Source organism: Oncorhynchus masou, unplaced genomic scaffold (genome assembly GCF_036934945.1).
Source record: "Oncorhynchus masou masou isolate Uvic2021 unplaced genomic scaffold, UVic_Omas_1.1 unplaced_scaffold_4949, whole genome shotgun sequence".
Classification (NCBI taxonomy): domain Eukaryota; kingdom Metazoa; phylum Chordata; class Actinopteri; order Salmoniformes; family Salmonidae; genus Oncorhynchus; species Oncorhynchus masou.
In genome coordinates this window covers 12,884-24,250 of record NW_027011346.1, presented here as the reverse complement: position 1 = coordinate 24,250, position 11,367 = coordinate 12,884, and the positions used below count along the sequence as shown (strand labels likewise).

Here is an 11,367-nt window from a genome sequence, read left to right as displayed (position 1 = left end):
CCTGAGATCTACCATTCCTGGCACAAGACTGGCTGGCATCACCTAGGACCAGTAGACCTAACCTCTACCGTCTGCCCCGGAGCAGGCTGGCACAGTGGAACAAGCACTACGACAACGTGTGCAGTAACTTGAACCACTCGGTTGTTTTTGCAGAAAATGATAGTTTAGGAAGATGATTAACTGTTACGGAACATCGTATCCAGGCAGGCAGAAGACCGTTGGGCACAGTAACAGCGCTCTCTAGTGGAAGCTTTCTGTTCCACATAGGAATAAACACAACTGAGGAAGTAACTAGGTGAATGACTGGCACTACCAATGTACTGCTTCATAACAATATCAAACACATGCTGTTGTGGTAATAAATACTGTATAAACAGAAACGCATGTTTTTGGGAATTTGGGAGTCGATAGGAATGAAAATGTCAGATTTTAGTAACTGATCTAAAGTTTGCACCAAGAGTACTGATTGAAGTCTTTACATAAGACAATGGGAACATCCTCAAAAAAACACAAAAAAAATGTTTGTTAATAACATTTACGACACAAAATATAATTTTGTAACGTTGGGACTATAAATATTCTATCGGCACAAAACTTAGTTCTGAGATATTGTATTAAAGTTTACACAGCCTTGATCTGGAATTGTTTTGATGTGAATTCTTCTTTTATAACCCAGTAAGGTTGTGACCTTAAAGGGAGCACAAGTACAGAGTATCAAAAATCCTGAGACATTTGTAAAAACAGTTTTTTATTAGGGGGGTGCAATCACAGGTAGATAGAACCTTATGGCTCTGAAATGTCAATCTGGGTTCAATCTAATACACATCTAAGACTGTAGCTATTTGAATACATAGTTGATAGATGAATAGCCTATTTAGATAAAATAGAGTCAGAACACCTTTCATAAAATGTATTACGATCATCGGAGTACTTATTGTCATCACCGAACAGTGTGTTGTTGCTTTGTTGCTTGCGTTCCGTTATTGTCGGCTAGACTAGCCTAGACCATACTTAGGAGGGAGATGGTAAAGACGTGTTCTGATTGGTTCGCCTGCATTGGTTCATGCTTGTGATTGGATTGCAGATAGTGCCAAGTTCAAATGGGTTTATGCTGATATAATTTTCCAGTTTTTCATTTTTTTCCCCCAGTTAACATGAACTTAAAAAATATATATATAATTTCAACAGATGTATGAATTACCATCTAAAGATCAATTATATGTAACTCATTCCTTTTTGACTAAAGATGTATAATCCCCAAGGTCTTGTTTTGTCACAGTGTCTGACATGTTTATTTAAGATTGGTCCATTGTCTCTATCCATGATGATACAGATGAATACAAGATAGGGGAAACATTGAAGGTGCAGGATATTCAAATATTAACTGGCATTTTTCGTAACTTCTAAATTATCTATCATAGCACAGAAAACATACTTTTACTTATATTTAAAAAAATAATACAATACTGTCAGTTAAATTTAATATACTGCAAACCTGATGTAAAAACAGAAAGGTAATGGGTATTTTATCTATTTGGTCAAACTCTTAGTCTAGAAACAAATATTAAACAACACATATGCAAATTAATAAATCTATTGATCTGGCCAGTATTACTAGAAACTTGAAAATAACCTGAAGTAAATTAACCTGGATTCCTAAACAGTCTATTTAAAATAACCAATACAATTCAAGACACGAGATGATACAGAAATCCAACACCAATTACAAAAAAGGGAAAGTCATCTTTTCTGATAGTTTTAATTCTGACACACTTAATTCAACGTAGGAAACCTTGACCACTGTACTGCCAAGTGACTCCCAAGTCCATCCATTCAGTCGCAACATACTTGGCTCTGACCCGTCCTCCAGTTTAAAAAAAAAAGAAGTGGGTGTCCTGTGGGTATTTACCCCACTATGGGGTCTCGGTTTGGGCTTGGCCAGGTTGGCCCTGACCTGGCCTGGTCCTAGCATCCAGAAGGTTCTTCCCATCCATGGCCAGGTTGTGTGCTGCAGTCAGCATCTGTTTCTTACACTCCTCCTTCAGAGAGGTGATGGCGTTCTGCTGGGCCAGACGCATCTTACTGATCAACTCTGACATGTCGTTGTTCAACAGCTTCTGGGTCCCCTCGATCTGACCAGGGTGGGAGGAGAGAGGGAGAGAGGGAGTGGGGAAGAGGAGACAGGAAATAGTTTGTCAACTCTGACATGTCGTTGTTCAACAGCTTCTGGGTCCCCTCGATCTGACCAGGGGGAGGAGAGAAGGGAGAGAGGGAGAGAGGGAGAGGGGAAGAGGAGACAGGAAATAGTTTGTCAACTCTGACATGTCGTTGTTCAACAGCTTCTGGGTCCCCTCGATCTGACCAGGGGAGGAGAAGGGAGAGAGAGGGAGAGAGGGAGAGACGGAGAGGGAAGAGGAGACAGGTAATAGTTTGTCAACTCTGACATGTCGTTGTTCAACAGCTTCTGGGTCCCCTCGATCTGACCAGGGGGAGGAGAGAGGGAGAGAGGGAGTGGGGAAGAGGAGACAGGAAATAGTTTGTCAACTCTGACATGTCGTTGTTCAACAGCTTCTGGGTCCCCTCGATCTGACCAGGGGGAGGAGAGAGGGAGAGAGGGAGAGGGGAAGAGGAGACAGGAAATAGTTTGTCAACTCTGACATGTCGTTGTTCAACAGCTTCTGGGTGCCCTCGATCTGACCAGGGGGAGGAGAGAAGGGAGAGGGAGAGAGGGAGAGGAGACAGGAAACAGTTTGTCAACTCTGACATGTCGTTGTTCAACAGCTTCTGGGTCCCCTCAATCTGAACAGGGGGAGGAGAGAAGGGAGAGAGGGAGAGAGGGAGTGGGGAAGAGGAGACAATTTGTCAACTCTGGCATGTCATTGTTCAAATTGGCCAGGGGGACATATGTGAGAGGAGGTGAGGACAGAAGAGTGGATGAGAAAGATATTATACTACAGTCCGGACGCTGGTCTGTTTTCTGCTTAATAATATGATATGTAATCACTCTTACCTCTGTCCTAATGGACTTGTGGAGGGTCGGCAGAATATCATCCACACTGCGTATCAGACTCCTTAAGGTCAGCCCTACAGACTGGAGAGAGAGAAGATCCTTCATAATGAAGCTGTATATATAGCTTATAGCTACTGCATTACTACTATCAGTATACAGTGTTTGAGGTCAGCAGCTCCATGTCTTACCTTGATGACGGTGATGTACTCCTCCGGCTGCAGTGTGTTCACGCCGTTCTTCAGCTGCACCACCACCTGGACCAGCTCCATGACCGCCTGGTACACCTTATCATCTGAACGGTCTAGCTCTGCAGTGGGGCGGGCCTGGGCTGTAGGGGCGGCCTGGGTCGTAGCGCCGGCCTGGGTCGTAGGGCCGGCCTGGGTCGTAGGGGGCCGGCCTGGGTCGTAGGGCCGGCCTGGGTCATAGGGCCGGCCTGGGTCGTAGGGGCGCCCTGGGCTGTAGGGGCGGCCTGGGTCGTAGCGCCGGCCTGGGTCGTAGGGCCGGCCTGGGTCGTAGGGCCGGCCTGGGTCGTAGGGCCGGCCTGGGTCATAGGGCCGGCCTGGGTCGTAGGGGCGCCCTGGGCTGTAGGGGCGGCCTGGGTCGTAGCGCCGGCCTGGGTCGTAGGGCCGGCCTGGGTCGTAGGGCCGGCCTGGGTCATAGGGCCGGCCTGGGTCGTAGGGCCGGCCTGGGTCGTAGGGGCGCCCTGGGCTGTAGGGGCGGCCTGGGCTTTAGGGCCGGTGAGATGCGGGGGCTTGTCTGGCGGGGCTGGTTTTCAGAGGGGAGAGGGGACGAGAGAGCAAGAATAAAAGGGGAGAGGGGACGAGAGAGCAAGAATAAAAGGGGGAGAGGGGACCAGAGGGCAAGAATAAAAGGGAGAGGGGACGAGAGAGCAAGAATAAAAGGGAGAGGGGACGAGAGAGCAAGAATAAAAGGGAGAGGGGACAGAGAGCAAGAATAAAAGGGGAGAGGGACGAGAGAGCAAGAATAAAAAGGGGAGAGGGGACGAGAGCAAGAATAAAGGGGGAGAGGGACGAGAGAGCAAAATAAAAGGGGAGGGGACGAGAGAGCAAGAATAAAAGGGGGAGAGGGGACGAGAGAGCAAGAATAAAAGGGGAGAGGGGACGAGAGAGCAAGAATAAAAGGGAGAGGGGACGAGAGAGCAAGAATAAAAGGGAGAGGGGAGAGAGAGCAAGAATAAAAGGGAGAGGGACGAGAGAGCAAGAATAAAAGGGGAGAGGACGAGAGAGCAAGAATAAAAGGGGAGAGGGGCGAGAGAGCAAGAATAAAAGGGGAGAGGGGGACGAGAGAGCAAGAATAAAAGGGGAGAGGGGCAGAGAGCAAGAATAAAAGGGGAGAGGGGACGAGAGAGCAAGAATAAAAGGGGAGAGGGGACGAGAGAGCAAGAATAAAAGGGGAGAGGGGACGAGAGAGCAAGAATAAAGGGGAGAGAGGGACGAGGGAACAGGAATAAAAGGGAGAGGGGGACAGGGAACAGGAATAAAAGGGGAGAGGGGACGAGAGAGCAATAATAAAAGGGGAGAGGGACGAGAGAGCAAGAATAAAAGGGGAGAGGGGACGAGAGAGAGCAAGAATAAAAGGGGAGAGGGGACAGAGAGCAAGAATAAAAGGGGAGAGGGGACGAGAGAGCAAGAATAAAAGGGGAGAGGGGACGAGAGAGCAAGAATAAAAGGGAGAGGGGACGAGAGAGCAAGAATAAAAGGGGAGAGGGGACGAGAGAGCAAGAATAAAAGGGGAGAGGGGACGAGAGAGCAAGAATAAAAGGGGGAGAGGGGCAGAGAGCAAGAATAAAGGGGAGAGGGGCGACGAGAGCAAGAATAAAAGGGAGAGGGGACGAGAGAGCAAGAATAAAAGGGGAGAGGGGACGAGAGAGCAAGAATAAAGGGGAGAGGGGACAGAGAGCAAGAATAAAAGGGGAGAGGGGACGAGAGAGCAAGAATAAAAGGGGAGAGGGGACGAGAGAGCAAGAATAAAAGGGAGAGGGACGAGAGAGAAAGAATAAAAGGGGAGAGGGACGAGAGAGCAAGAATAAAGGGAGAGGGACGAGAGAGCAAGAATAAATGGGGGAGGGGAACGAGAGAGCAAGAATAAAAGGGGAGAGGGGACGAGAGAGCAAGAATAAAAGGGGAGAGGGGACGAGAGAGCAAGAATAAAAGGGGAGAGGGGACGAGAGAGCAAGAATAAAAAGGGGAGAGGACGAGAGAGCAAGAATAAAAGGGGAGAGGGGACGAGAGAGCAAGAATAAAAGGGAGAGGGGACGAGAGAGCAAGAATAAAAGGGGAGAGGGGACGAGAGAGCAAGAATAAAAGGGGAGAGGGGACGAGAGAGCAAAGAATAAAAAGGGGAGAGGGACGAGAGAGCAAGAATAAAAGGGAGAGGGGACGAGAGAGCAAGAATAAAAAGGGGAGGGGGACGAGAGAGCAAGAATAAAAGGGGAGGGGACGAGAGAGCAAGAATAAAAGGGGAGGGGACGAGAGAGCAAGAATAAAAGGGGAGAGGGGACAGAATAAAAGGAGGGAGAGAGCAAGAATAAAAGGGAGAGGGGACGAGAGAGCAAAGAATAAAAGGGGAGAGGGGGGACGAGGGAACAGGAATAAAAGGGGAGAGGGGGACGAGGGAACAGGAATAAAAGGGGAGAGGGGACGAGAGAGCAATAATAAAAGGGGAGAGGGGACGAGAGAGCAAGAATAAAAAGGGGAGAGGGGACGAGAGAGCAAGAATAAAAGGGAGAGGGGACGAGAGAGCAAGAATAAAAGGGGAGAGGGGACGAGAGAGCAAGAATAAAAGGGGAGAGGGGACGAGAGAGCAAGAATAAAAGGGGAGAGGGGACGAGAGAGCAAGAATAAAAGGGGAGAGGGGACGAGAGAGCAAGAATAAAAGGGGAGAGGGGACGAGAGAGCAAGAATAAAAGGGGAGAGGGGACGAGAGAGCAAGAATAAAAGGGGGAGGGGACGAGAGAGCAAGAATAAAAAGGGAGAGGGGGCAGAGAGCAAGAATAAAAGGGGAGAGGGGACGAGAGAGCAAGAATAAAAGGGGAGAGGGGACGAGAGAGCAAGAATAAAAGGGGAGAGGGACGAGAGAGCAAGAATAAAAGGGGAGAGGGGACGAGAGAGCAAGAATAAAGGGGGAGAGGGGACGAGAGAGCAAGAATAAAAGGGGAGAGGGGACGAGAGAGCAAGAATAAAAGGGAGAGGGGACGAGAGAGCAAGAATAAAAGGAGAGGGACGAGAGAGCAAGAATAAAAGGGGGAGAGGGGACGAGAGAGCAAGAATAAAAGGGGAGAGGGGATGAGAGAACAGGAATAAAAGGGGGAGAGGGGATGAGGGAACAGGAATAAAAGGGGAGAGGGGACGAGAGAGCAAGAATAAAGGGGGATAGGGGAGGAGAGAGCAAAAATAAAAGGGGAGAGGGTATGATAGAACAGGAATAAAAGGGGAGAGGGGATGAGAGAGCAAGAATAAAATGGGAGAGGGGACGAGAGAGCAAGAATAAAAGGGGAGAGGGGATGAGAGAACAGGAATTAAAGGGGAGAGGGGATGAGAGAGCAAAAATAAAAGGGGAGAGGGTATGATAGAACAGGAATAAAAGGGGAGAGGGGATGAGAGAACAGGAATAAAAGGGGAGAGGGGATGAGAGAACAGGAATAAGTGGGGATGAGAGAACAGGAATAAGAGTGGAGAGGGGATGAGAGAACAGGAATAAGAGGGGATGAGAGAACAGGAATAAGAGGGGATGAGAGAACAGGAATAAGAGTGGAGAGGGGATGAGAGAACAGGAATAAGAGGGGAGAGGGGATGAGAGAACAGGAATAAGAGGGGAGAGGGATGAGAGAACAGGAATAAAAGGGGAGAGGGATGAGAGAACAGGAATAAAAGGGGAGAGGGTATGAGAGAACAAGAATAAAAGGGGAGAGGGGATGAGAGAAGGAGAGAAGCTGAAAGCTGTGTCTTTTAGACATACACTTGATACCACCAGATATTCTATTTCTAGGATATTCTTAATGAAGGTTTATCACTCACCATGTCCAGTCTCTGGTTCTGGTAACTGCAGACAGAGAGAAACATAAGATTATAGGACAGTGACTATATTGACCTGATAAAGAAAATGGCTCCGCAGTCGATAGTGGCCGTCTGACAATTCTACTATTTCTGTTTTTTAATGCTGATCGTAACTTTTTTTTTTCATCTCTGCCATCATTTCCTAATGACCAAAACATTGCTGTTCCGGTATCCAGAAGCTATCAGTAAACTCAATTTGGATGAAGATGTCTACATCGACCAGTCAGGAGCTCTGGGCGTTCTGCTTACTCAGGACCGAGGCCCTAATCACCGGGACTCGAAAGAGGAAGCGGCTGTAAGAGAGGTGCCAGGCGAGGCGACATCCTGACGGGACTACGTCGGAGAGCAAATAGACCGCCATTGCCCTCTGTTCTATTGGCGAACGTTCCGTCACTGGAGAAAAAAACTGGATGAGCTCCTATCGAGACTCTCCTATCAACCAAAAAAAAAAACTGTAACTCTCTTATGTAATTTCTATGAGTCGTGCCTGAACGAGGACATGGATAACATACATCTTGTTGGGTTTTCTATGCAGAGTCAAGACTTGGACGGCAGACTCGAATACGATGAGGGGAAGAGCGTTGTGTTCTTTGTTAACACAGCTGGTGTGTGATCTCTAATGTTATTAAGGAAGTCTCATGTTTTTTGGCTTGCCTGTATTAGAATAACTGATGATAAACTGTAGACCACACTATCTGCCAAGAGAGTTTATCTACAGTATATTTTTTGTTCCAGTCTATTTACCACCACAAACCGATGTGGGTAGTAAGACCGCTCTCAACGAGGTGTAAAGGGCCATAAGCAAACACGAAAATTCCCATCCAGAGGTGGTGTTTCTAGTGGCCAGGGATTTTAATGTAGGGAAAATGTAATCTGTTTTACCAACTCTGACCAAAACAGTGTGTCACCTATGAAACAAATGTCACCTGTGAAACATGTCACCTGTGAAACTAGAGGCGACAAAACTCTAGATCACTTTTACTACACACACAGAAACACATGCAAGGCCCTCCCTTGCCATCCCTTTGACAAATCAGATCATGGCCCTATCATCCTACTTCCTGCTTACAAGCAAAAACTCAAATAGGAAGTATCAGTGACATGCTCAATACACAAGTGGTCTGATGAAGAGGATACTAAACTGCAGGTATGTTTTGCAAAGACTGGAATATGTTCCAGGATTCATCCGATGGCATTGAGGAGTTTACCACATCAGTCACTGGCTTCATAAATAAGTGCATTGACGACGACGTCGTCCCCACAGTGACCGTACGTACATACCCCAACCAGAAGCCATGGATTACAGGCAACATCCACACTGAGCTAAAGGCTAAAGCTGCCGCTTTCAAGGAGCGGGACTCTAACCTGAAGTTAGAGTGATGTTAGTGGACTACAGGAAAAAGAGGACCGACCACTTTCAATGAGCTGGACGATTATAAGAAATTCTGCTACGACCTCCGATGCGCCATCAAACAGGCAAAGAGTCAATACAGGACTAAGATCAAATCTTATTATGTCGCCTCTGATGCTCAGTGGATGTGGCAGGGCTTGGAAACTATCACGTATTACAAGATTACAAGATTAGTTAAATGTCTTCAATGCTCATTTCGAGGCAAACAACACTGAACCACCCATGAGAGCAACAGCTGTTCCAAACGACTGTTCCGGAACTGTTGTGTGATCTTACTGTCCATAGCCAATGTAAGACCTTAAAAAGGTTAACATGCGTAAAGGCCAAGGGGCCAGACGGAATACCAGAATGACTCACACTCTTTACTCTTTTTAACCTACCCCTGATTGTCTGTAATACCAACTTGTTTCAAGCTGCCCAAGAACACCAAGGTAACCTGTCTACATGACCATCGCCCCGTAGCACTCACATCTATAGACACGAAATGCTTTGAAAGGCTGGTCATGGCTCATATCAACACCATCATCCCAAAAACCCTGAACCCACTTCCAATTTGCATACCGCCCCAACAAATCCACAAAGAATGGAATCTCTATTGCATTTCACACTGCCCTCACCCACGTGGAGAAAAGGAACACCTACGTAAGAACGCTGTTCATTGACTACAGCTCAGCGTTCAACACCATAGTGCCCTCCAAGCTCATCACCAAGCCCAGGACCCTGGGACTGAACACCTCCCTATGCAACTGGATCGTGGACTTTCTGCCGGGCCACCACCAGACATACAACACACGCTGACCATCAACACGGTGGCCCATCAGCGGCGGTGTTTAATCCCCTCCTGTACTCACTGTTCGCCCACGACTGCATGGCCTAACACGACTCCAACACCATCATCAAGTTTGCTGATGACATGATGATTAGGGCGGCAGGGTAGCCTAGTGGTTAGAGCATTGGACTAGTAACCGGAAGGTTGCAAGTTCAAACCCCTGAGCCGACAAGGTACAAATCTGTCGTTCTGCCCCTGAACAGGCAGTTAACCCACTGTTCCTAGGCCGTCATTGTAAATAAGAATTTGTTCTTAACTGACTTGCCTAGTTAAATAAAGGTAAACTAAAAAATGATGGGAGGACTGATCACAATAAGGCATATAGGGAGGTGGTCAGAGACTTGGCAGTGCGACACCAGGATGAGACAATTATATTTATTTTTAACATTACGAAAAGGCCTGTGGAAAAACAGACCCAAACAGACCCATGCCGGTTCAGATCTGAGAGACCCGTTCTGAGAGACCTGTTCTGATCAGAGAGACCCGTTCTGATCAGATAGACCCGTTCTGAGAGACCCGTTCTGATCAGAGAGACCCGTACTGATCAGAGAGACCCGTTCTGATCAGAGAGACCCGTTCTGAGAGACCCGTTCTGAGAGACCCGTTCTGATCTGAGAGACCCTTTCTGAGAGACCCGTTCTGATCAGAGAGACCCGTTCTGAGAGACCCGTTCTGATCTGAGAGACCCGTTCAGAGAGACCCGTTCTGAGAGACCCGTTCTGAGAGACCCGTTCTGATCAGAGAGACCCGTTCTGAGAGACCCGTTCTGATCTGAGAGACCCGTTCAGAGAGACCCGTTCTGAGAGACCCGTTCTGAGAGACCCGTTCTGATCAGAGACCCGTTCTGATCAGAGAGACCCGTTCTGATCAGAGAGACCCGTTCTGAGAGACCCGTTCTGATCTGAGAGACCCGTTCTGATCTGAGAGACCCGTTCAGAGAGACCCGTTCTGAGAGACCCGTTCTGAGAGACCCGTTCTGATCAGAGAGACCCGTTCTGATCTGAGAGACCCGTTCTGAGACACCCGTTCTGAGAGACCCGTTCTGATCAGAGAGACCCGTTCTGATCTGAGAGACCCGTTCTGAGAGACCCGTTCTGAGAGACCCGTTCTGAGAGACCCGTTCTGATCAGAGAGACCCGTTCTGATCAGAGAGACCCGTTCTGATCAGAGAGACCTGTTCTGAGAGACCCGTTCAGAGAGACCCGTTCAGAGAGACCCGTTCTGAGAGACCCGTTCTGAGAGACCCGTTCTGATCAGAGAGACCCGTTCTGAGAGACCCGTTCTGATCAGAGAGACCCGTTCTGAGAGACCCGTTCTGATCAGAGAGACCCGTTATATTTATTTTTAACATTACGAAAAGGCCTGTGGAAAAACAGACCCAAACAGACCCATGCCGGTTCAGATCTGAGAGACCCGTTCTGAGAGACCTGTTCTGATCAGAGAGACCCGTTCTGAGAGACCCGTTCTGATCAGAGAGACCCGTTCTGAGAGACCCGATCTGATCAGAGAGACCCGTTCTGAGAGACCCGTTCTGATCAGAGAGACCCGTTCTGAGAGACCCGTTCTGATCAGAGAGACCCGTTCTGATCAGATAGACCCGTTCTGAGAGACCCGTTCTGATCAGAGAGACCCGTACTGATCAGAGAGACCCGTTCTGATCAGAGAGACCCGTTCTGAGAGACCCGTTCTGATCAGAGAGACCCGTTCTGATCAGAGAGACCCGTTCTGATCTGAGAGACCCGTTCTGAGAGACCCGTTCTGATCAGAGAGACCCGTTCTGAGAGACCCGTTCTGATCTGAGAGACCCGTTCAGAGAGACCCGTTCTGAGAGACCCGTTCTGAGAGACCCGTTCTGATCAGAGAGACCCGTTCTGAGAGACCCGTTCTGATCTGAGAGACCCGTTCAGAGAGACCCGTTCTGAGAGACCCGTTCTGAGAGACCCGTTCTGATCAGAGAGACCCGTTCTGATCAGAGAGACCCGTTCTGATCAGAGAGACCCGTTCTGAGAGACCCGTTCTGATCTGAGAGACCCGTTCTGAT

The 11,367-nt window shown here is 48.3% G+C and overlaps 1 protein-coding gene across 1 annotated transcript; it reads right to left on the bottom strand.

Annotated features, from left to right (window-relative positions):
• Positions 1-1,954: 1,954 nt before the first annotated feature.
• On the bottom strand, positions 1,955-7,447 carry LOC135535664 (focal adhesion kinase 1-like; the record flags this gene model as incomplete). The annotated part of the gene is made up of 5 exons (XM_064962111.1): positions 7,336-7,447; positions 7,048-7,072; positions 3,199-3,736; positions 3,011-3,091; positions 1,955-2,132 (listed from the first exon to the last, which is right to left on the bottom strand). Coding segments are annotated over exons 1-5 (934 nt in total), but the record flags the coding sequence as incomplete, so codon positions are not given.
• Positions 7,448-11,367: the final 3,920 nt, after the last annotated feature.